Source organism: Vanacampus margaritifer, chromosome 4 (assembly GCF_051991255.1).
Source record: "Vanacampus margaritifer isolate UIUO_Vmar chromosome 4, RoL_Vmar_1.0, whole genome shotgun sequence".
NCBI lineage: Eukaryota > Metazoa > Chordata > Actinopteri > Syngnathiformes > Syngnathidae > Vanacampus > Vanacampus margaritifer.
Window position 1 is genome coordinate 4,417,501 of NC_135435.1, and position 26,545 is coordinate 4,444,045.

The window sequence follows — 26,545 nt, forward strand, 5'->3', positions numbered from 1 at the left end:
GAACAATGTTAACAACCGCACTTCATGCCGCGACAGACTAAAGACCCATGATTTTGGACACACAAATCCACAAGACGTGTCCACATCCAAAGAAGCAAAAAAAGAAAAGAGATGAGAGTAAAAATATGCTTTTAAAATCTACCGTCTCTCAAATCATCATAATTCTTGATCTCTGTGCACAATTCATGGTATCAACAATAATCAACGATGAGCTGTAATATAGTGTTAAGTTTGCCACAATGGCCCCTTTAAATATGTGAACAGCTTCAAACTTGTACAAGTTTGTCCAACAATGGGGGACGAAAATACATTTGCATACTGCATTATAACTTCTGAACAAAGCTTAACATTTTCTTTGCAATAGTAAAGAGGAAAAGGGGTTATTATCATTACTATTATGTTTTGGTCCCTGGTGGGGTACTGGACAGGTCATCATATCCCCTATGCAGTGGCCACCTTAAATATTTACCTCACGCTCATTAGAGACAATTTTGTCAACATCTGGTCTTTGGTTAAAGGAAACTTAAAAGGAGCAGTCCCTTTTGATCCCCATATACAATATGTGGTTGTTTTTTGTTGGAGACCAATGCTACAGAAGCTTTAACTTTGTTAGGTGTACTTTTTCCACTTTCATGTTCTCTGGCTGTTGAGTCATTCTAAGGTAAGTCTGTCTACTACACTGAAACTTAAAAAAAAGAAGAAGCAAATGCTTGAGGTGATCGCAAAAGGCGCAAACGAATGCTGATTTAGAAGACCTAAGATGTCTTGCACAGTGTTGGAGCACTCGGAAATGAAAGGAGAGAAAATAGAGCAAAGTTGAGAAGGAGAGTAGTTGACGGCTCTCCTTTTTTTGCCCGAGTGACATCATTGCCGTACTTCAACGTAATTGGCAGGGAAAAGACCGTAAGCCCCTCTGCAAACACCACGCCACCAGCCTTCATCGATCATCTCAATGTTGGTAATGATGTCATCGGGGTCAAAGGAGATCTCATCTTCGCCAGCTGAAACGGAAATTCTAATTGGTCATCAATGTAGACAAATCAACTGTAGCTGAGATGCAAAAAAAAAAAAAACGTAGTGCCATGACAGTATTTGCCACTTCTAAATTGCTTCTTTCTTTTTTTGCAGTTTCCCTTCTTTCATGTTTAAGATCATCAAACAAATGTAAAGATCAGACCAAGATGACCCAAGTAAACAAAATGCAGTTTTAAAATGACTTAAGATGCAATTAAATAATCAATCATGGGTAAAACGTGTAAGTATGACACCACTAACTGCTAATTTTAGTAGCCTCACCTGCTTGGTAGTCATAGAGAGCGACTGCAGTCACCCCAGCGTCCTCGCCAGTCTCGTACAGCTGCTCCTCTGCAACAGGATAACCGTTCATTAATTGCACAAATTGATCTACTTCTTGGGTACTGATCATTGCGAAGGGCTACCAGTTTGATACAACCTTAAGTCATTAAAAAATATGTTCCAACCACCTTTACTAATTAAATATTATTCATCATTCATGAGGAGCTTGTTACATGAAGACGTGGCTCACGTTAGACCCGCCACACATTGGGCAATGTCGTCGAACCTGATTGAAGTGTCGGGCAGCGTGGGAGGTTGTGCAATTAGTTTTCATGGGTGGCCGACTGTCGCAAACGATAGTGTCCAACCAAAAATGTCAGGTCGTCTAACTTTGAACAGGAGGGGTCAATTAGCCAGTATGCGGGAGGAAGTGCCTGAGTGTATATTTTTCTCAGTTGTCCAGTTCAGTCGCTTTTTGGCGCGTAACATGGTGTGCTAATGATTTATCCCAATAATTATCCCTAAATCAAGGATTTAACAAAGTAGGAAACAGAAACAACCACACCACGTTTTCTTTTTCTTCTGAAAGTGCTTACATCTTCCACTTCCGGTCACGTTGGCGCAGCACGTCTGCGACACGGGCTCCGTGGAAAAGCTGCAGTTCTTTTAACCTTTTCCTTATTTAACTTTTAATTTTTAACTTTTTTAAATTATGAGGCACTTGCTCAATCTGTCCGTGAGTTACCGCACACGTCGGGGCTCCGAACGGAGCCTAATCTACTCATGGCGTGTGTAAACAAAAGAACAAAGGAACGGCATGGCTTTGTTGTCCTACATCAGAGACGCGCTCTGGGCCCTCCGCTCAACAGGCGACACACCACCCCCCGACCTGCCGGAGGAGATTCGGCGAGCAGACCCGGGGAAACGCCGCCGGAGGAGAGGACAGCGAGGTCTCATGACAGCATTGAGACCCGTAAAGGATGTTTCCTATGCACGGAGTGGAATACCTTTCATGGGCTGGATATGGATACTGCTGCTGTGACTGACGATATTCAATTCTGTGTGGACAATATCATACCAACAAAGGAAATAACTGTTTACCCCAACAACAAACCGTATATTACTAAAGAGGTTAAAGACTGTATTAACCGCAAAAAAAGGGCATTTAAGAACCAGGACAGAGCCCAGCTAAAACTGGTTCAAAAATAACTCAAACACATGCTTAAAAAAGCAAAAAGGAAGCACAAAGAGACTATAGAACAACACTTTGCTGCTAACAACTCCAAGAAAATGTGGGACAACATGAGGAGGATCACCAACTTGACTCCTGCTCAAAAAGGTCTCAGCACCCTAAATGACCTCCAGAAGGCAAGGGAGCTGAATGACTTTTATTTAAGATTCGAAACCCAGGACTTCTCCTCTGAATGTGGGGAGGTCCTGAGGTCCATTTCAGTGAATGAGCAGGACTCAAGGCTGGTAATTCATCCCCATGATGTCCAATCTGCTTTTAGGTCTGTCTGCACAAAAAAGGCCTCAGGACCAGATGGGATATCTGCCCTTCTGCTAAAATCCTGTGCAGAGGAGCTCACAGCGGCATGGCAGCCCATTTTCCAGAGATCTGTGGACTCACACTCCATTCCCAGTCTCTGGAAAAAATCAGTAATCACCCCGGTTCCTAAAAAACAATGTCCTGTGGTCAATAATGACTTCAGGCCTGTGGCTCTAACTTCCATTGTCATGAAGTGTTTCGAGAGGCTGATGGTGACTCGGCTCAGGGGGAAGGTGGATGCACACTTAGACTCCCTTCAGTTTGCCTACAAGCGGGGTCGCGGCACTGACGATGCTATCAACAGCATCACACATCTGGTCAGCAAACATCTAGACGGCCCGAAAGCTTATGCACGTGTATTGTTCGTTGACTTTAGCTCAGCGTTCAACACAATGCAGCCGCACCTGCTTTTGGGTAAACTGAAGGAGATGAATGTGAACCCGTACATCTCGAGGTGGTATCACTCCTTCCTGACACAGCGCACACAGCAAGTCAAGGTCAACAGCTCCCTCTCGGAACCCAGATTGATAAGCACAGGCGCCCCACAGGGCTGCATCAGCTCCCCGGTCCTCTTCACGTTGTACACAAATGATTGTGTAACATCACACCCAGAGAACTTTATCATTAAGTTCTCTGATGACACAGCTATCGTCAGCTTGCTGCAGGCCGGCGGTCGCCCACTGGACTATTTCTCAGAAATAGAGAAATTTGTCCAGTGGTGTGACCGGAATCATCTTGTGCTCAATGTGGGTAAGACAGAGGAGGTGATATTTGATCCAAAAACTGTTGGTGATCACAGGCCAGTCGTCATTAAAAACAACCACATCAGCCAGGTGGGTTCATACAGGTATCTGGGGGTCCACATCGACAACACACTCAGCTGCAGGGTACATGTTGGAAGTCTCTGCTCCAAACTCCAACAGCGTCTTTACTTCCTACGCAGACTTAGGGTCTATGGAGTGGAGCAGAGGATCATGCTGTTGTTCTACCGGGCTGCATTGGAAAGTATCATCAGATACGGCATTGCGGCCTGGTACGGCAACCTGACTGTGCAGTCAAGGTCACAGATTGCCGGTCTGGTGCGGACTGCCATGAAGATCATGGGGGTCAGGAATCATCCTTCCCTACAGATGCTTTATGAGCGGTCCGTCACCAGACTGGCACAGAAAATTATTACTGACCCGACTCACATTCTGCATGGGTGTGTGCAGTCCTCATGTATGTACTTCTCTACACATGTACACTTCTGGGAAGTCTTCTACTTATTGCTGCACTTCTTATTTATTTAATTTTAACTCTTTCTATTCTGTTGTTTTCTCTTTACTGTAAACTGCAGCTGGACGGAGTCCAGGAAAAAGTTCCCCACGGGAAAAATAAAAGTATATCGTATTGTATAGTACATTTGCAAATGATCCCTTTCTACAAATCACAATGTGTCATAATTGGTGAGCAATTATTGAAGCCTTTTGATTCAGATTAATCCACAAGACAATTTATGTATTGCACTTAAAGGAGAAGTCAACCCAAGAAAATAATTCTTGACAATATGTTATATGTAACCTCACTAGTCTAAATATGGTATTCTGGTTAATATTGTGTTAGTAGAATATGAGTTAAGCAGCAAAATCCAGGCATTTTTATCCATCTCAGGGGGCAGCCATTTTGCCACTTGCTGTCGACTGAAGATGGCATCACAGTTGCTCTAGGGCTCAGGCAATGACCAATCACAGCTCACCTGTTTTCTGAAGCTGAACTGTTGTGATTGGTTGTCTACTTGCTGAAGATGACATCAATGTTGCTCAGGTAACAACCAATCACAGCTCAGCAACAGTCGACAAGTGGCGAAATGGCTGTCACCTGAGATGGACAAAAACGGCTGGATTTTGCTTCATATTCCACAAATGTAATATTAATAGTGAGGTCACGTAGAACATATTATTGTCAATAAATGTTTAAGGTTGACTTCCACTTTTAAATGTACCAGTAGGTATTCTAAAAAGAGGCTTACCTTGAGCAGGGGCATCATACAGCGGCTCTGACTGTTGATAGAGACCCTCTGGGTCTGGTTCATAAAGCTGCTCTCCATTCTCATCAGCAGCTTTGTAGGCATCATCTGCATTCTAAAGAGGATAATACATTCTGTTATACGCGTGCCAATTTACTCATATTTAATATAGCAGATTAAGACCAAATGACACAAAAATAGATAATGTGTCCTTTTACATCATGCAGTGGACGTAATCGCAACTTAATAGTAACCATGACTCCAAGTCTAAATGCCACAGATAAGTTTCTTTTCCATTATTTATAGCATCATAAAGTACATTATGATAATGCATAATGGCTGTTGTGCCCATTGTTCTCTCTGCTCAATATGTACAGTGCATATAGATACTGTAATTTATGTTGTGAATTGGCACTATAATAATAAAATGGGCTAGTCTGTGAGATACAATTTTCTTTGTGTGTGTTTGAATTGCATGCCGTTTTATACCACTTTTTGGTACTCTGGGGCACAAACTGCTGGTACAAGGGCCCTACGGATTTTATAAGGTGAATTCCAATATGTAGCAGAATACACTTCCAATAACATAATTATACATGCATATATATGGAATGAAATAATTTCCAATATTTGTTGGGGACGATTCACTGTCATTGCCTTAGTCTTGTTAAAAAAAAAAATTACACACACACACACACACACACACACACACACACACACACACACACACACACACACACACACACACACACACACACACACACACACACACACACACACACACACACACTTTTGAAAACCAAAAAATGATTAATTTGTCAGCCCCAAGTAAATCCAATCACAAAAGTGCAAAAACTTAAACGCGCAAAAAAAAAGTTTCCAGTATATTATGGCAGAGACAATTCAAAGTTGTTCATGTTTTTTGTTGTTGTTGTTGAAGAAAATGTCAACATAAAGTACTGTGCTGTATCATTGCAGTCTTGTTTTCAGTTTCTCTTTTTTTATTCATGAATTTGTAACGAAAGGACAAAGTCAAACGTTAGAAGGAAGCTCACCTCGTACTCTGAAGAAAAGGTAGACTGGACAGGTGGAGTGGGGCTGGGAGTGGGACTGGGGCTCGCCGCAACAGGAACTGGAGAAGGAGCTTTGGCCTGCTCTTCAATTCTACGTCGCGCCTCTTCTTGCTCCTGTCGCTCCTTGGCTTGTCGACGTGCTCGCTCATCGTCAGCCCTTTTTCTGTCCTCTTCCTCCTTCTGCCTGGCAATGTTCTCAAATTGGGCCTTAATACTTCCTGTGCTGCTGCCAGCTTGATGACAGGAAGAATTGGAAAAGTGAGATCGGCGAGCACCTATTTCGACTGCACAGCCAGGAATGATTTCTAGTATCTGTCTAAATTCTGCCTGTTGTATCAAATTGTCTGTTTACTTGCATCTTCGAAACTGTGGGAGAACGGTGAATGCAAAAGAAAAATAAGGCTTGACTCTAGATTTTTCTAATTCTTTAGTAATCAGCAAAGAACATAAGTTGGTTTAATCAAACATACCGGTTTCTGACCAAGAAGCAGAGAAAACAGCTTTTCGTAAAAAGAAATGTCAAGCAGAACAGTGACTTGGCTGATAGGTTTTCAACTTTTTACGTTTGTGACACATCAAACTATAAAACAAAAACAAGACTGAGAAAGTGCGCCATCTTTCCTCACAATGGCAACACACACTTTCTACTACCATATTTATTGTGACGCATACTCGTTTTATACCATACACATACTGTATAGTGTGAGGTGCGCCTAAACTTTTCAGACTTCCAGTGCTGATGTGAAATAATCTGACATTTTATCCTGATCTGTTAGTCTTTACAGTGATTAACAAACTTGAATTTCACAGACAAGATGGGCGAAATCCTGTTTCACGCCTACACATTGAAAAACGTACTTAAATGAAGATATTTACTTTGGTTTAGTAAACAGTTGGATTCCATTTGACAAATAGACCCCTTTCCTGTTTACTAGGGCCCAACCGATATGCATTTTTTGAGACCGATGCGATACCGATTTTTTTCAGGAAAGAAAAAAAAAAAAAACACAGATTGCCGATTAATCTTCCAATTCTTTAAAAAAATATATATACTGCAAATGCATAAAATTACCCCCCGCCCTTAAAAAAAAAAACTTTTCAATGGGTGTCTCTTACGCACAAACTTTCACTATAACTATAACTCCTTTGAATGACAAGTAAATAGTATGACCTTATCAACAAATTTTAATGAAGTATACAAGATTATTGTATAGATTTATGTGTCAATAAAAAAAACATTCTTACTTGTTTACAACTGCTATCAAGCATTAACTTTTTCTTTTATATATTTTTTATCTTTGTGTTATTTTCACCAATCTTGGGACTCACTGGGCTAACCTGGGACCTCGGGGAATGTATTTGTTGAGACAACAACAACTGAATCCTTGGATGTTTGCATCCTTGAATTTTGAGAAAAGAAAGTCTTTGAATCCTTGAAATATCAACTTTAAATATAACTTGCAAGGACAATGACTAAATAAAACCATAAGAAAGTGAAATAAGAATAGAATAAAACTAAAATAGTAGCAACTGTAAAAACAGTAAGAACAAATACTGACTGTTCCTGTGCATTTTGGCCTCTTGGGGGCAGTGTGGTGCGGTGCATCCATAATGTACATGCTTCATTAAAATTTGTTGGTAAGGTCATACTATGGACTTGTCATTTAAAGCAGAGAATCTTAATAGCAAAGGTTTGTGCACAAGTGACACCCAATGAAAAGGAATTGGGGTGGGGGGGATAATTTAATGTATTAAATATATATATATTTTTTAATAATTGGCAGCTCAATCAGTATTTTTTTCTGCCCAAAATCAGTATCGGCATTGGCCTAAAAAAATGTATCGGATGGGCCCTAATACAGGTGCTCATCAAAAAAATTGAATGTCCTCCAAAAGTTTAATAATTTCCGTAATTCTATTAAAAAAGTCAAACTTTCATAGATTATAGATTCAGGGCCTACAATTTAAGTAATTTCAAATATGAATTTGTTTATTTTTACATTATTTGGGCTTCCAGCTCATAAAACCCATGAAAACAGGATGTCAAAAAGTTAGAATAATGTGAAGAAATGAGCATGCATACTTCCCAGTGTTTTGCATGGGGAAAAAAAGATGGATGGATGGATGGTATTTTCAAAATGATATATCAATCTTCAATACCTGGTTGGAATTCCTTTGCCTTAATCACTGCCTCAATGAGCCGTGGCATTGGCTGGGGGTTCTTTGTTTTTGGGTCTGGTGGCCCTCATTTTCCTCTTGATAGTACTGTATTACAAGATGAAAATGAGGGCCACCAGACCCAAAAACAAAGAGCTAACATCAAGCATCAATAAAGCCTGGACTACCAGGACCCCCAGGCAATGCCATGGCGCATCGAGGCAGTGGTTAAGGCAAAGGGAATCAAACGAAGTATTGAAGATTGACATATCATTTTGAAAATACCATCCATCCATGTTTTATTTTTCTATGCAAAACAACACTGGGAAGTATGCATAGTGATTTCTTCACATCATTCAATTTTTTTTTTACATCCTGTTTTCATGGGTTTTATGAACTGGAAGCCCAAATAATGTAAAAATAAACAAGTAAATACTTGAAATCACTTGACTTGTGGGCCCTGAATCTACAATAGTTTGACTTTTTGAATGGATTTATGGAAATTATTAAACTTTTTGAGGATATTAAAAAAAATTTGACGCGCACCTATTCTCAACATTTCAAGACATAGAGGTTAAGTTATCCACCAAATGGCCACGATAACATATTTGAAATGAGAAAATGACAGCGCGTTCTTGATTATGTCCTCGGTCGAGTCTAACAGGTTGCAAGCACACGCTCGTTCGGTGTTTATGACCCGTTTCCTCTTGGAATTGAGAGAAATGAACTTCTTTGTACTGAGTCGCACAACCATACACAAGACAGCTAGACGTGTTGACATTGTTTGAATCAGACTACAAAATCCCACGCTAAACGACAAATCATCTATGAGGTGGTTGCTGCAATGTTGCGCATGCAACCTTTATGACGTAGTTGATGACAGGCTGGAAAGAGGTCCATATAAACAACCATGGCATTGAATGAGGTAATTGTTCCCTAAAGTTCATAACTGCATTTGTCTGCTTTCATGCTGCCCTGGATTTATTTTTTGTTTTTTAAATAAATGTAGCGAGAGTGTAGTCAAATTCAATCTGGTGTGTTTTTCTCAGTTTCCCCCCAGTTGCAACTGACACCGGTCGATGCTTACCAGCCTCCACAGGTCTAGTTTTCTGGTAAGAGGATTTGGGTTTCTCAACATCCTCGAACGTGCCTGCACTCTGTCAAGCACAACCAAAGAAGCGTGTAACAGTAATAATCTACACGGTCACGAACACAAGGAAGCAAACATAAATGTACCTTATCCATCCGGTCATTCTGGACACCAAATTTTCCTCCAAACCCTTTGGAGTAATCTGGAGGAGAAAAAGTGATAAATTAGAGTGTTTATTTGACTTTAAGTCAGTTATTTCAACCAAAGTCTGTATTCAAACTTGTTTTTCAATTACCATCCATTCATCTGTTTTCTGTGCTGCTTATCATTTATTTAATATCTCCATTCATTTAATGACCATCTTCTAATCCATTAGAGGCATCTCAAAAGGTATTTGTATGAAACCTCATAAGAGCTCAGATGAAGCAGACTGTGGTTGAATTAGTTCACACGACAAGACGTCAAACAGCAAGAATCAAAAAGCACAGGTTGACGGACCCATGCAAACCAGTTTAAGGGAGGAACAGAAAAAAAGCACAGCAGAAAGACAATTTTAAAAGCAAGGCGCTTGCTAAAATCAAGCAACCATTTCACTTTTGCTGCAAACTGAAGATCAGCCAAGTCTCTGCTTGGTCTCATCGGAAGGCATCGATACAAATGCAATGACCATACCACAAAGCAACTACCATGCAACGAAATGCACTGGGCCAAAGTAACCCCCCCAAAAAAGACATAAGCAACATAGCAGTGCTAGAAACCGCAGGGGGAGGAGGTGATCATTGAGGCACAATAATGTATCCACCATTCTCTATTTTCTATATTACTATTTCTAACTAGGGTCACAGGTGATCTGGAGCCTTGCCCAGCCGACTGGGTGAGAAGCACGGTACACACTGGACTGGTCGCCACTCAAATGCAGGGCGCCAAAGTTTTCACATTCACAAATGCACTCAATTTAGAGTCTTCCATTAACACACATCTTTTGGGAAAGAAGTCCAAGTAAGTACCCAGGGGAAACCACACACAATTGTGGCATATAGTTACTGTACTGTACTGTTATAGTGACTGTTGTCGATGAGCAACATTTACTACAAGTTTTGCCGTAAGGATCAGGAGTACGTTTTGTTTGAGAAGAGAGAAACCACACTGCCCACAGACCAATCAATCAGTCAATCGTTTTTGAAAACGACAACACTTTCCTGGAGTATTCTGAAAATCATAGGAGGCGGCATTGTAATCGGATTAATAACACAGTGTGTTTATTTACAATAGGGTGGGAATACTTGGTAGGCCATTAATTTATACATTAACTGCCGACCTGCCTGCCACCTATCTGCTATTTTTTTTTACATTGAGCTACTTTAAAACAGAATAATATGACAAGGTAACTCAATATTGAGGCCTGATACCACCCTCTGCTGTTGACTCAAAGTGTCAGATTGTGAAACTGTCATAACTGCCCTCGTGCTCGCATTGCGAACATCACAAGTTCAAACCCAGAAAACAGGTGAGCTGTGACGTTCACAGCTCAAGCCCAAGGTAAATTTAAGGTCAATTTGACAGCAGAGGGCTGTAGAAGGTCAAAACGGAAGCCTTCTAAAATGGAGGAAAATGGCTGGGTTAATCTGCTTACTTCTTATCCCATTAATTCAATAGCGATCAAAATAGCATATTTATACTAGTGGAGGCATATTGAACAGGGAAAATAAATATTTGGTTATTGTTTACAATTAATATGTCCTACAAAACATATTGGCCTCAGTTGAATTGATATCGGTGGGTTAGGGGCATATCAGTAATAGAATCCTGTTATCAGCAAAGTTGACTGTATATGGAGTGCAGCCCAAGGTTGGTGGGGGTCATCTAAAAGAGGAAGCCAGAGTTTCAAGAAAGTAAGGCATGGCCATATATTGAAAAGAAGCGGAGATCAAGAACTCATAAATACATTAAAAAATAATAATAATCAATGGCTATGAAGCTGATGATATGTATTTTGTCAAGGGAAGGTAAGACAAGGACCAGGTGGGGGTTCTGATATGGGAAGCAATGATTTGTGCCTTTTTGTGACCCATGCTTGGCCAGGTTCTCCTTGTACTCATAGCCCAGAGCACTCTGGTCCTGCCTCTCCACCTCTACCCCATACTGCCCTCCAAACCCACGCTTATAGTCTGCAACATAACACAAACAAATATATACAGTATGGACAAACAAAGACAATACAGTGCAATACAAACATTGACATCCAAGGGCAAACCTCTCAAGACAGACACAGATTGAGTGATTAAAAGCTAAATGTGCTTTTGAGTGTGTATGTTTCTTGACTTACACATTCATAGATAGACCTCTTTGGTGTTTTCAGCCTACCATAATCAAAGCCACGATACATCGGCATTGAATTTGTCCATAACTGCTGTATTTAAGAGTATCTTCTAAATTAATGCTTGACATTCAATGCTAAATGTTCTAAGGTTTACTTCCTCTCTCTGTTCCCCTTTTGGTTCGACTCGCACATTGAGGAAGTAATCATCCTTTGAAAGACTATACAGTACATCACACAACAAAGAGAAGCCATATCAGAGAAAGAGGAAGACATTTCAAAGCCTGCAGAAGAGTTATTGGCATACTTGCCAACTTTGCCGATTCTCCCGATCAGTCGTTTCTCCCGCTAATTTCCCGATTTTACAGTGAGGTACACAGTTTACATGGGGAATATTTGATATAGTATCTAGCAGCCCTGGCTTGCTTGCAGGGTAAGCGGCGGGTTACGACCCTCCCGCTGGAGGCAGTGATAGCCAAGAAGCTTTGATTCGACCCATAAAACATCGAAGATTCTAACGGGAAAGCAGTTGGAGGCTGGAGGGGAGGGGTTTGCAGCACGCAGCAGTTAAGAGAAGACTAGACACCTGACACCAGGGGCGAACTGGCCATCGGGAATTCCGTTAGTTTCCCCGAACGGACGGTCCTTTTTTTGCATGCCGCTGACGATGAACGACGAACAACAGTAATCGCGGGATAGGTATTTAACGTTTTATCCAACTTATGAACACAATTAACAATGAACTAAAGGGAATTGTGTTTTTTCTGTTTATCTGTCCAAACCGCCCCAGTATAGACGCGTAAGCACATGCTACAAAATCAAAGTATGCCTAAAGCACACAAATGCAGTACCTTTTTGGGACTCATGAAGCTGTAGTTTCTCCTGATGGTCCCATCCCAGAGCAGATTTATCCTGCCGGTCTGTCTGCACACCGAATTTGCCTCCAAAACCTTTGACATAATCTGTAGACACGTGATACACAAAGTTGTTGTCCGCTCAATGAATAAGAAAAGAAAAATTAAGGTTTGAAGCGACTTTAATGTATTTGTATCCTTAGTGCCAACTTTAATCACTCACGGGTAAATTACTTTACACACTGTTGGATATTTTTGTTGTATATCACCAATGGATGATATGTGTGATGGGCCATGCAAAAAGTGTTTTAAAAAATCATCAAGATGCAAGCTAGCATCATTCCAACAACTAGTTGCATTTTAGAAATATATGGCAGCAGAAAGGATAATGGCAAATTCTTCACATCTCTTATTTGAACAGATATATCTGCAGTCTATGGTTACCTAAGCAAGCAGTAAAACATTGTCAAGTATGTCAGACAAGCAGCTACAGGAGAGTGTATCTGTTTATCTGTGCTTTAGAGTCCGGACAAGTCTGGACAGACCACAATGTGTCTCATTTGGAACTTCTGGGCACACAAAATAACACAGTAGCTAGCATAGGCATTTCCAGTAGAATTGACAAAACAGGGAAGAGAGAAGTCATAGTTTTACAGCAAGATTAGAAAATAAAAGCATACAATTAGATGTTTAACGTTATGCCATCTTTTTTTCCTGTGTCATGTTACAGTAATCCACATGAAGGTAAATGAGTACACACCAACAGATTTGTTAGAAAACCTTGCATTATCTTTGAGAATCAATATTCTGTGGCACTGGTTCTCAACCCCGGTCCTCGAGTACCCCTATCCAGCATGTTTTCCATGTCTCCCTCAGGCAATACAGCTGAGGATCGTTATCAAGCTTCATTCAGAGTTTGCTGATTAATTTTTTGAAACACCTATGTTGGTTGTGGGAGACATGGACACCAGGCTGGACAGGGGTACTCGAGGACCGTGGGTGAGAACCACTGTTCTATGGGAAAATATTCACACAAGCAAACTTATGTTTTCTATTGAGCACATTGTGCATTTTCAAATCCATTTATAGATCCATTAATCATTTAACACAGATAAAGTACATATTTCTATGGATATCTGGCTCAATTTTTTAAAACACTTTCACCAGCTCCCTTTTTATAACACGCAAAGTCTTGTTCCTACTCTACTGTGTGATCATTTACAGAAGTATTGGAAGTATGGTTTCCGTGTTCTACAATTAAGATAATTTTAGAATGTACTGACAGTGTCCACAGAATTCAAGATTGAAAAAGGTTTAGATGACAGAATGTGACAAACGGAAACATTTAATGAACTGTTGTGAAATTGTGAATGTGTGAAAAAAATTACCCTTTTGGAAACTTAAAAAAACAAAACAGAATGTATATTATATTCTTCGCATTTCAGTCTGCAGAAAATATGAGGTTAGCTTGTCAACATCTGTGCAATGTTACCAACCTTTCTGAGACTCGTGCCGCTCAGTTTTGCCCTGGTACTCAAAGCCTACAGCACTCTTGTCCACTTTGTCCGTCTCCACACCAAACTTCCCGCCAAAGCCCTTCGTATAATCTGCCAAAAGGCCACAGCAAATGGCGGAACAAAGAGAGAGAAACATGCTTGTTAAACACTGATGGTCCAGACCTGTATGGAGTAGGAATGTACCGAAAATTCTGCCAATTAAATTTTAAGCCAAAGAGTATTTCCAGTTTTCTTCGAAAAGACTTCTGCATGTGCAGAAAATGCACAAACCTGTTGTTGATGATTGAGTTACTGGTTTGATCTGTATGTAACACATCAGAAAAATCTGCAAAACTGGAAATATCTTACCAGTATTTATCAGCACAAGGATAAACAATCCATTTTCATGAAGGGCAACAAGTCTGAGAATATTTACTGTTGAGAGGCTAAAATTTCAAGGATTTGGACAATGTTAAATTAAATAAGCCATTAATGTGCTTAATCGATTAAGGCGTTTAAAATAATTAGCAATTCATTTGATGACTATTTGATTAATCATTGCACTTCGAGGTGATTGGTCAAGCGTTATAAATATAATAATAATAATAATAATAATAGCACTAGAGCTGCATGCAGCCCTTGCAACCCTGGCCACGTTGGGGTATTGGCATGTTGGGGTCCTGGCACATATGACAAGAACCCTCTAAAATATCAATGTTTTGCTAGGCCTTATGTGTGCAAAGTTTCACGAGTATTCATTATTAAAAGGCCAAAAATGGTGTGCAATTCCCAAAACAACATCAAAATGGTGGTGGAGTTCCTGTTAGGTTTAGCATATGGCTACAAGAGACTTTTTGGGGAGGTCTGAAGCTGATAGATATGCCTTCTAATCTTCACAAATCTAGGTGAAACTAGGAATGCTTCATTAAAAAAAAAAAAAAATTGTGGAGAGAGCTAGTGAGTCATTTATTGAAAATTGCACAAGAAATCTATAAAATATTGATGTCCATGACAGGTCTGAAGTTTCATGAGTTTTCACCCATGTTTAGACCCTCAAAACAAAATGAATTATGAATGAGTTAAAATATGACCCCTATAAAACGGCAACAAACAACAACGAAAAGGCAACAAATTCAAAAGTAAATCAAAATGGCACACTTCCTGTTAGGTTTATCACATGGCTCCAGAAGACTTTTTGTACTAGAAATTACAAAAGCCCAAGTGGAGCCCTGTGGGCTTTCTCCCCTATGGCATAACCCCGACTTTCAACTTAAAAACCAACCGTTTTATTTAGGTGTGTGGGAGCAGAAAGGAATTACACATCTCCACCATCTCTTCTCAGATAATATGTTTATATCATATACATCCTTGCTCCAAAAATACAAAATAAAAAACGGAAATTTTTTACATTATCTACAAGTTAAAAATATGATAAAGAAAAAAATTCCAACACTTCGGGGTACACTCCAACTGCCTGTTTTAGCTAAAGATATTAACAAGCTTTCTCCGACAACAACAAAAAAACTTTCAAAAATATATAAGTTACTTTCATATACTGATAAAATGTCTTTACCCATCTCGAAATGTGAGACAGACTTGTCTATAGCACCGGAATCTGACTTTTGGATTCAAGTTTGTGAAAACGCCTTTAAAATGACAAAACACACAAATTTACAACTTATCCAATATAAAATTATTCATAGAACATCCATCCATCCATCCATCCATTTTCTTGGCCGCTTTTCCTCACTAGGGTCGCGGGGGTGCTGGAGCCTATCCCAGCTGGCTTCGGGCAGTAGGCGGGGTACACCCTGAACTGGTTGCCAGCCAATCGCAGGGCACACAGAGACGAACAACCACACTCACATTCACACCTAGGGACAATTTGGAGAGTTCAATTAACCTGCCATGCATGTTTTTGGAATGTGGGAGGAAACCGGAGTACCCGGTGAAAACCCACGCAAGCACGGGGAGAACATGCAAACTCCACCCAGGAAGGCCGAAGCCCGGACTCGATCTCACGTCCTCTGCACTGGGAGGCGGACGTGCTAACCAGTCAGCCACCGTGCTGCCCTTCATAGAACATACATTACTCAATATATGATGAAGAAAATGGGACTCTCAGACTCCGACATTTGTCTCCAATGTTTACAAAACACTACAGACACTTATTTTCATGCTTTATGGTTATGTACTCCTAAAAACTTTCCGCTATCTTGGACTGTAGGATACCTTTATCTCCAAACTTGTGTTTGCTAGGCGAACTAACAACAACTGACTTACCACATAAACAATTTCAATCTACACTTGTAGCCCTTACTATCGCAAAAAAAACAATTCTTGTTAACTGGAAAAAATAAACAAACTCTGAATATCGACCAATGGTCTAACCTCCTCATAAATCACATTTTAATGGAAAAAATATCTGCCTCAAATAAAAACCAAATATCAAAATTTATAGAAACATGGTCTACGTATATAGAATTTTTTAACCTAATTCTGGTTACTTAATTCTGCCTGTTAGCGAGAGCCACCACATCGTGATAACTTACATTGATGTTTCTGCATTTGGCAATTTATTATTATATTATATTATTAGTATGGGATTTTTTTTAATAGGTTTTAGGTGAAATGATGAATACACACACGCTCGCACACTCACCCACATACAATTATTTTTTTTTAAAAATTAAAATATATATATATATATATATATATATATATATATATATATATATATATATATATATATATATATATATATATTAAAAAAAAAATTGTAATAAAAAATAAAAAAGGAGAGCAATCATGACATGTCAAATTGAATGAACAATACCGAGCTCTCGTTAGAAAAAAAAAAAAAAAAAAAGACTTTTTTTGTACATCGTTGGCTGTTACATATGCCTAAAAATTTTCGTGCCTAACACCTAATTTTTGTAGTTCAAATTTAGTGGGACAGGGCTCCGTTAAACCCATTGGGCGCTACAGACCCATTTTTTTGGATTCGAGTAAGGAGAATTTAAAATATCAAATTTTTTGCCAGGCCCAATGTGTGTGCGTAAAGTTTGGTAAATTCTTCATTAATGTTTAGTGTCTGAAAAATAAGATTCTTTGCGGAGAAGAATAATAATAATTCCTAAAGAAATAATGGGGACGTCGCAGTGAATAGGGACCTTGCAACGGTAGCTGCTCGGGCCCTAATAATAACAATAATAACAGACGTTCAGCTGTTTGTGGTCCATGTGGTACATAGCCGTTTGCCCCTGCATTGGTTATAAGGCTGGGCGATATGGCCCAAAATTCATATCACAGCATAAACTGCATCCCTTCAAGGTAACAGTATATATCACGGTATAGAAATAAGTGTTTTGTTTTTTTAATAAATAATTTGCTTACTGGTTTACATAGTCTTTTATAGAAGATATATGGATTAAAACAATGAAAGAATAAAGTCACAGTGCTTTCGATACCATTTATAAAATTAAAAGTCAGCAAAATAGTGCAAACAAAAAATATTCACTTTTGGACTAACTTTTTCAGTTGGCCGCACCACACAGGTTTTGGTCGCACCTTTTTTTTTGGGGGGGGGGGGGGTATAGCTTGACTGTATTTGCTCATGTATAGTTGTCCCAATTTTCATAGCGTAGTTTCAGATGATGTAAAAATGACAGCGACTCAACATATAGCTGCAAAATATTTTACTGTAACAAGATTTTTCTGCACTAAAACAGGTCAATTATTTACTATTACGTTAAAAGAAATTGTGGGGGAAAGGCTTTACTTTTGTGAACATTAGTTTGTTCAATGCAGAGGAGGCAGCTCTTAGCATGCCTAGCATCAATCAAATCTGGCCCTTCAACATTACTTTACATAATTCTTCTTAATTTATACTAGCTTTCATAAATTGATAGAAAGCTTACATTTTTTAGATATTTGCAAATTGCAATTATTAACGTTTAATGCATTGATGGACTTTTTTTTTGGGGGGGGGGGGGGTTGAAATGTCCAACAGTATTTGAATGCAGCTGCAGTTTGGCTCGCCAAACGCTATCATTTGTTTACGCCAGGGATGGCAAGAGCCGGTCCTAGAAGCCCCGGAGTCCTGCAGGTCTTGGATATTTCTCTTCTTCAACACAGCTGATTCCTGATCAGCAAGCTCTGCATAAGCCTGATAACGATCGTGTTAATGGGAAGCAGCTGCAGTTTGAGTAGGGAAACCTCTAAAACCTGCAGAACTCCGGCCCTCGAGGACCACAGTTTGCCATCCCAGGTTTACACTCCCGTTAGTGGCTAGTTGCTAACGCTGCAGACTTGTCTTGTACCATACAATGGCAGACTAATTAACAAACTAATTACCTTTTTTAGCGTCCTTTATTGGCAATTATATATAATTTCGAGGTGGCGTGGAGTTTATGTTGGAAGTCGACAGTTGCACGAAGACGAGTAAAGTTGGTCGTTAAACTGCGAGCCGTGCGCCATGCCGGGACGCAGATACAATGACATCATCAACATGCGCTACCGTGGTAAAACGGTAGAGTCAAAATCTCTACCTTCGGCAAAATTTATGCCTTATGTTAAATATACCGTTTATATCGCCAAGCCCTAATTGGATACATATCATATTTACAGTATACCCACATATGAAAGAGGCATGAGGTAAATTAGGGGGGGGAATACATTTGAAATTTTATTATTCACATTGACCGTGAATTCTCATTTCGGTGCATCACTAGAATAATTAGGAAAGGCCATATGTGTGTGTATAATGTTCCATGTCTTAATACTTCATGCTTGAATTGAAGACATGAAATGAAAACAAACCTTTTTGGGACTCATGCTTCTCGGTTTTGCCTTGGTAATCAAAGCCCACCGCGCTCTGGTCAACACGATCTGCCTGTACACCGTATTTCCCTCCAAAGCCAGTGTTATAATCTAAACAGCAAGAAAAACGAGAGATCAAGAGAGACAAAATAGTAGCAGTGGTCACAGTTTAACATCTAATCCTACATAGTAACTTTCTGGTAATGGAGAGTAATTGTATAGATTTAAAGTATGTAATTTCGGTTTGTTGGCCTTTGGTGCAGCACACACACTATTGACAGTCTCATCAAGTCTAAATATAGAGGATGGATGCAGGAACAGCTAAGTAACCAAATGAGGCAGGCAGAAGCATTCCCCAGATAATACTGCAAATTTCAAACTATGATCTGGGGTTGAAGCTCAGTTAACAAGTTGCAACATCACCTTTCTGTGAAGCGTGTTTCTCTGTTTTCCCAGCATACTCAAAGCCAACTGCAGACTATAATAAGAAGGGGGAAATGAAGACAATATTTAGATAAAATAGATCAACAAAAAGCAAGTAATAATGGCAGATCAGATGTACAAATACTAAAATCCCTTTAACTGTGTTTAATGCATATTTTCTCTGTCTCACAGTTATATATAAACGAGACATACAGTAGACGGACTGAGGGGGGCGCCAAGCTGCTCTGCAAAAGTCCAAAGTCCATGTAACGCATGTGTAAATAGAAAAGGGCATGGCAGGCCAATGTGATGTTTTAATGAGGAGTGTGCCATGTAAAAGAATTACCTACAGAAGAGCTATTCTTTAGCAACCAGCTAACATTATGATACAGTACTACCATGTGCGGTGGTAGTCGGTATCACAACCACCATTCTGTAGAACCAAGAAGGCATCTGTAAAGCTGAAGTTTACAATGGACTTTAAAGTGAAAGTGTTGTTGAATACAGCATGGACTGAAAAGCTCCTGAACTTTCCAACATTGAACAAAAAGAAGAAGGGGCGAAAAAATATGACTACAGACAAGATGAGTGTGTTACATAGAGAGGGAAGTAACGAAAGTTATTGAGTACAAAAATCTTTGTAGGGCTGGACAATTAATCGAAATTTTAGAGTGATTTCAAGTTTGGCTTATCTCGATCTTTATCTTATTTAATCCCAGCCATTTTCATTGGAGCAACCCCTTCAATACCATTCGTTTCAAACCTACCTTAACCCCTGGGCGTTATTATAGATTGATTAAATTCTTGTAATTTTTGCCAAAATCTGGCATTTCCTTTGAAGTGTGATAACTTAGTCATTTATGAATATTTTTTTCACTTTCAACCGCTCAAAATGTTCACTGGCATCAGACTTATCTATTCATATATAGTTTTTAAAAAAAAAGTTTTTTTAATGCCCTCTATGGACAATAATAGCAGTATTATGCTAACAGCAAAATTAACTATGCTGTATAAAGGAAAAAATAAGTCTAATTTGAATATTTCATATGACATATTTAGAGGCTTGAATAAGTCCATAAGTCATAACAATATAATATTTTTATGCATGCCCAGTTTTTCACAATGGCATTTTTCTGAATAGCACAAAACTCTTTTAATTTTGCCAAAATCTGGCATTTCCTTTGAAGTGAGATAACTTAGTCATTAATGAATATTTTTTCACTTTCAACCACTCAAAATGTTCAGTGGCATCAGACCTATCTATACATATATAGTTTTTATTTTATTTTATTTTTTTAATGCCCCCTATGGACAATAATAGCAGCATTATGCTAATAGCAAGACTAACTATGCTGTATATATATATAAAATAAAAGACTAACTTGAATATTTCATATGACATAGTTAGAGGCTCAAACAAGGTCATAAGTCATAACAATAGGATTTTTTTATGCATGACCAGTTTTTACACAATGGCATTTTTCCAAAACTCTTGTAATTTTGCCAAAATCAGGCATTTCCTTTGAAGTGAGATAACTTAGTCATTTATGAATATTTTTTTCCACTTTCAACCGCTCAAAATGTTCAGTGGCATCAGACCTATCTATACATATATAGTTTTTATTTTATTTTATTTTTTTAATGCCCCCTATGGACAATAATAGCAGCATTATGCTAATAGCAAGACTAACTATGCTGTATATATATATATATATAAAATAAAAGACTAATTTGAATATTTAATATGACATAGTTAGAGGCTCAAACAAGGTCATAAGTCATAAGAATAGAATTTTTTTATGCATGCCCAGTTTTTCACAATGGCATTTTTCTGAATAGCACAAAACTCTTGTAATTTTGCCAAAATAAGGCATTTCCTTTGAAGTGAGATAACTTAGTCATTTATGAATATTTTTTTCACTTTCAACCACTCAAAATGTTCAGTGGCATCAGACCTATCTATACATATATAGTTTTTATTTTATTTAATTTTTTTAATTCCCCCTATGGACAATAATAGCAGTATTATGCTAATAGCAAGACTAACTATGCTGTATAATAATATAAAATAAAAGACTAATTTGAATATTTCATATGACATATTTAGAGGCTTGAATAAGTCCATAAGTCATAACAATAAAAAAAATTCTGCATGCCCAGTTTTCACACAATGGCAGTTTTCCGAATAGCACAAAACTCTTGTAATTTTGCCAAAATCCGGCATTTCCTTTGAAGCGAGATAACTTAGTCATTTATGAATATTTTTTTCCACTTTCAACCACTCAAAATGTTCAGTGGCATCAGACCTATCTACACATATATAGTTTTTATTTTTTTATTTTTTTTTAATGCCCCCTATGGACAACAATAGCAGTATTTTGCTAATAGCAAAACTAACCATGCTGTATATATATATATAAAATAAAAGAATAATTTATATATTTCATATAACAAAGTTAGAGGCTCAAACAAGTCCCTAAGTCATAACAATAAAAAAAATTTATGCATGCATTTTGTATTCATTTATTAGCCTTTGGCGCCACCTAGTGGATTTTTGTGTTAACACTCTAAACACACAAATTCCTCTATTTTCATGTTTATGACTCATCAAAGAAGCGATTGCATCAGTAATCACGGAAAATGCATTATAACACATCAGGTTTACACCATATCAAAAACTGTGACTTATAATGGGAGTCAATGAGCCAAAATCCGGCATTATTACAACAACTTCGTGTAAATCTCCTCCTCCTGTTTGGTAATAGTTATAAATTACAGCATGGCGCCAATTTGAACTTCTACATGTTTTAACAATCCTGGTGAAATTTCAGGTCCCTAGTGTATTTTTTTCAAATGCTTTTTCTTTGATGAAAAACAGAAAGGCATAAAAAATGGCAGAAAATGGACAAATAACGCCCAGGGGTTAAGAAAGATTAGACTCTCTTCTTTCAGCAGAAAAAAGTGTATTTCTATCTTTTTCCGTTCTTTAATTGTCACTGTTAGAATATACAGTAGCTATAGTGTTACTATTCAAGAATAAAGTGCTTAATATTAAGGGATGAATGGGCATATGGCATAAGGATGATCATAGTTTTGAGTAGTTGAATTTTAGGAGCTCAAAAAATATTAGGTTTTAAAAATCAATGAATAATCATGATTTCAATCTCAATCAAAATAACCATGATTATTACTTTTTTGTTCCATAGTGGTCCAGCCCTAAAGCTTTGAATATATGTTTTCCTCCCATAGGACAAACACTTTCAAGAAAAATGGAGCAGTGGTAGGGTGGGGGATGATAGAAAAAAGATGCATGAATTTTAAGTTTTTGTGGCTACATTATTGTATAAACCTGAAATTATTATATTTGATAGCATTAGAAAAATTCAGTTTAAATAATTAACTGCAACTACATGTGGAAATACGTTAACTTAAAAAACGAATGCAAGACAAAAATTTGCTTTGCAATCATAATGTTCAGAAATGTAATTTGACTTCAGAAGTGTTCAAGAAGTGGTAAGAAACAGGAAATACCTGGTCGACACGGTCAGCTTGAACTCCATATTTGCCTCCGAAGCCCTTGGAGTTATCAGTCTGGGAGCAGTGCTTGGATAACTTGCTCTGGTATTCATGTCCCACCGCAGACTGTCCAAAACATATCAAGTTAATGTCGCACAAGAATGAGAAAAAAAAAACTGCGTAATCATAGAATAAAAGAGCAATATCACTGTATACATAAGATAGCAGTTGTGACATCTGACTCATCAGAGATCCCAGCACAAACACAATGAAGCATCCATCGCTCACTCATCAAATTCATGCTGCAGTGGCTGAACACATTAAAGAGAAAAGTCTGAATGGACAGAGTGGCTTGCTAAAGAAGATCATATAGTGGGAAATAATACAATAGAGCTACCGATAATGAAGCAATATAAATTACATCAAAGAGCAAGAAAACAACTATAGATTTAGCTGCTAGAGATGAATTTTAGATTGTGGGGTGTATACACAATAAGTCAATAAAACCAAAACAGATTTTGCTTTCCTGCACCTTATCCATGCGGTCCTGCTGCACCCCAAATTTTCCTCCATATCCATGCGAGGCCTTGGGCATGTTGTCCAACTCCTGCTGTTTCAAGCTTGTATGCTCTGTTGACACGGTTTCACGCAGGTGGTGGATACTATTCCAACAAAGACAAATAATTTAGTGACAACTTTGTGGTCGGTCCTGTTAACAGACAGAGAAAATATCTGCATTCTCAGAGTTCTCACTTTATGTGCCCCTGATGTCCTGAACCAGCCACTGTCTTGGCACCCCAGCGCTGCTCCTTCTCAGATACATCATTCTGGAAATACAGGGAGAAAACAGACTATTTTAACATGGCAAAATGGTTACCAGGACAATGACTCTGCTCAGCATGAAAACAGACATGGCTAAGGAAAGGATGGTGTGCAAAACTACCTCAAAGTCGGGGTCCGTTTCCCAGTCGTCACCTCCATCATTTACAGTCACTTTAATTGACTGTCCTGCTGCTGCCTTCCACATCTTTAGTGAGCCCTTGTCAAACCTTGACACAAAACAGATCAAATGTTTAAATGCAGAATAATAATGCTAAGTTTTGCCGCTTTCTGATAGGCATTATAAATATTCTTCGTGTTGTAATTTAGAGTGATGGCACAAGGCCAATAAATACTCAAATACATTGCTTTATTTACTCATTTTATTTTTAAGATCTGTGTGTTAAAAGGAAAAATAAGGAGAGTGTCGTAAAGTGGAAATTTCCTGGATCTTTGGGTAGTCTGACACAGAAGAGCCAGCAGATGAGCTAACACAGACCAGGAAGCAATTATGTGTGCGTGTGTGTTACCCATGACATGCTTATCTCTCACAACACAACCACACCCTTCTTCTGCTAATCGTATAAAAATCTCAATAACTGTCATTTTTCTAGCTATTCTCGCAGTACAGAAATAAGGGATGATTCACTATAGGTTCATAAAACGTAGCCGAGAGAGGGTAGGCGTCAGAATCGGATATTCGAAAGAATAATAAGAAGTTGACGGACTCAAGTTAACTGGCTGCAGTCTGTAATATCAAGCCAGGTACGTAGTTTCGATCCAGGGGTTAAAATCGTTGTGAAAATAAGTGCACATCATTCGTTTTCGACTGAAACTACACAAATGTAAAGTCAGTGTTTTGCAATCAGGCCAATCATGAAATGACATTAAAATTTTAAGCGCCGTCTAATAATGCCAGAAAAAAGTGGGGAAAAGGTGTTGCACACCTTAGTGAGTTATGTCGACATATGTTGACTCGCACTTGGGTTGCCAGAAGCGACGCAATGTGATCTTCTAATGTGCTGGGGTTGCGGGATTTTGTGCGACTGTCTGTCTGCGGCATTTGCTGCTCCAGTTTTCCACTGCGCTAGCTGCTTATGCTAACATGCCAACTGCGATTACGGAGTCGGCGCAAACTCGGCGAGGCCAAGACATTTTCGAATTAAATAAATATTTCCACGCTTACCGTCCACGACAGATGGAGCTGCTTTCAGAATACAGTCAGTCTTGACCTTCAGGTGAATAAAACGTGCTCTCACCCTAATCTAGATGGAGAGGAACGCTGTTGGGATCTTCCTGTTCTCCCTGTATCCCGTTGTCAGACGTGATGACGTCACGAAATAGGCGTGGTGCGCTCCGTGCTGCTCCTTTGATTTGTAAACGGCCAGGTTCAATCAACTGACCTTGTTTAATTTATTTAAAATAATAATAATAATAATAAAAATAACAACTTTTTGTTCGGAAAAAAGCACAAAAATACTTCAATAAAATTGTTTCATACTGTTCCAAATGGTATTTGTTTTAATTTGTAGAGTCATTCAATTTGTAGTGTTTAATATTAGCAGAGCATTAATCTTAGATTTTTGTTCTTGAGTCAAGAATTTAGATCTTTGAAAATAAATGTTTAAAATTATTCAATTTCGTCAAATAAAACTAAAAAACTCTGATTTTTGTCAAATTCTGGTTAACAAAGCCTTACATTTCACCAAAATGAAATAAAATTCACGTGCAAGGAAGGAAGGCTCTATTTATATATAGGCTTTTATTTAATACTGTATTTTACAAACCTTTTTTCCTTCAAAGTTCTTTATTAGAAAATGACTGAGAGACGCAGAGAGATTGCCATCTGCTGCCATCTGCTGCCTGGTAGTTTATTTTAGGGAAAATAAATAGTAACCTTGTGTGTTATGCCGGAAATGACAAAATTGAAGTTTCTGGAGAAAATTATGTAACTGCGTGATTGGTTGATTGATCGATTGATTGATTGATTGATTAATTGATTGATTGATTGATTGATTGATTGATTGATTGATTGATTGATTGATTGATTGATTGATTGATTGATTGATTGATTGATTTTACCATGCATGTTTAGCAAGTTAAAGTAAAAAAATAAAAATAAAAAAGCGGCCCTTGCAACTTTCTATATTTCTGTATGTGTAACCTCACAAGCCAGATTGATAATTGTGATTCATTCAAGGGAGTTCTTCATGGTATCTTCTATATTCTACGGAGTTTGTGAACTCACAAATACCGCGAGAATTCAGCTTGCTGGCAAGGTTACTGTATGTGGCTCCCGGAAGAAAATGTTTGGGGTGTCCCTGCTGTACAAAAAACAGGTCATGGCAGTTTTATTACTGGGAAAATGTTCCCTAACCAGAGGTAATTTGTACATGAATGTCAGAACATTTTAGAAATATTAGAATACATATAACTGATTGTTTGTCAAAAAATATAGACATACTATGATTCTAAAATCATTTAGCCATATTTTAGTTTGTTCTTCATGTTTTGAGATATTATGCATGTAAATAATTGTTTCTAAGCTTTTAAAAATGTCTATAGGGCTTTATTTAGCCACTAATGCTGTTCACATCTGCTGTGATGGTTATAAGATAAAATAAGATACACCTTCCTTTATTTATCTCACAGTGGAGAAATTCACAGCGTTACCAGCAGCAATACATATCATCACACATCATATATAAATATGTATCACATAAAATACTTATGTAGCCTATAGTTAAATAAAAACAGAAAAACACAGTAGTGCGTTACCCCGGATAGATGACAGCTTTGTCATCATTCTCCTGTTGCCTACCACCTCTAACGTCTCGAGACTTCTTCACCAATTTGTTCAGTCTCTTCCTCTCCGCAGTTGAAATGCTGCTGCGCGAGCAGACCACACCGTAAATTAAGACTGATGCATAGAAGGTCCTTAATAATATGTCTCCAAGACTTCAGTCCATTTCCACCAAGAGCTGCAACTACCACAGTGCCAGGCCACCCCATGCACAATGAAGGAAATCTGACCTCAAATCAACTCTAAATGATTGGGATGATGCAAGCATCTGTACCAGAGCTAGATATATGGGTCATTCCAGAATTGGAGGACATTTGGGCTGAAAA

General features: G+C 38.4%; 1 protein-coding gene across 2 annotated transcripts in view; it reads right to left on the minus strand.

Moving 5' to 3' along the window:
- cttn (cortactin) overlaps positions 1-24,781 on the minus strand; it is a 25,071-nt gene extending 290 nt beyond the window's left edge. The window contains exons 1-15 of one of the 2 annotated variants that reach the window (XM_077563126.1): positions 24,676-24,781; positions 23,541-23,646; positions 23,351-23,424; positions 23,130-23,259; positions 22,613-22,723; positions 19,082-19,136; positions 18,659-18,769; positions 13,838-13,948; positions 12,339-12,449; positions 9,317-9,372; positions 9,168-9,237; positions 5,906-6,156; positions 4,854-4,965; positions 1,297-1,365; positions 1-1,001 (exon numbers count right to left, since the gene is read on the minus strand). The exon at positions 1-1,001 is cut by the window's left edge and continues 290 nt beyond it. In XM_077563126.1, the coding sequence (XP_077419252.1) occupies positions 865-1,001; positions 1,297-1,365; positions 4,854-4,965; positions 5,906-6,156; positions 9,168-9,237; positions 9,317-9,372; positions 12,339-12,449; positions 13,838-13,948; positions 18,659-18,769; positions 19,082-19,136; positions 22,613-22,723; positions 23,130-23,259; positions 23,351-23,424; positions 23,541-23,624 (1,482 nt within the window). In that variant the 5' untranslated portion in view covers positions 23,625-23,646; positions 24,676-24,781 and the 3' untranslated portion in view covers positions 1-864. Of the gene's footprint in view, positions 1,002-1,296; positions 1,366-4,853; positions 4,966-5,905; positions 6,157-9,167; positions 9,238-9,316; positions 9,373-12,338; positions 12,450-13,837; positions 13,949-18,658; positions 18,770-19,081; positions 19,137-22,612; positions 22,724-23,129; positions 23,260-23,350; positions 23,425-23,540; positions 23,647-24,602 lie in introns of both variants that reach the window. The other variant, XM_077563124.1, reaches the window with a different exon arrangement.
- Positions 24,782-26,545: the final 1,764 nt, after the last annotated feature.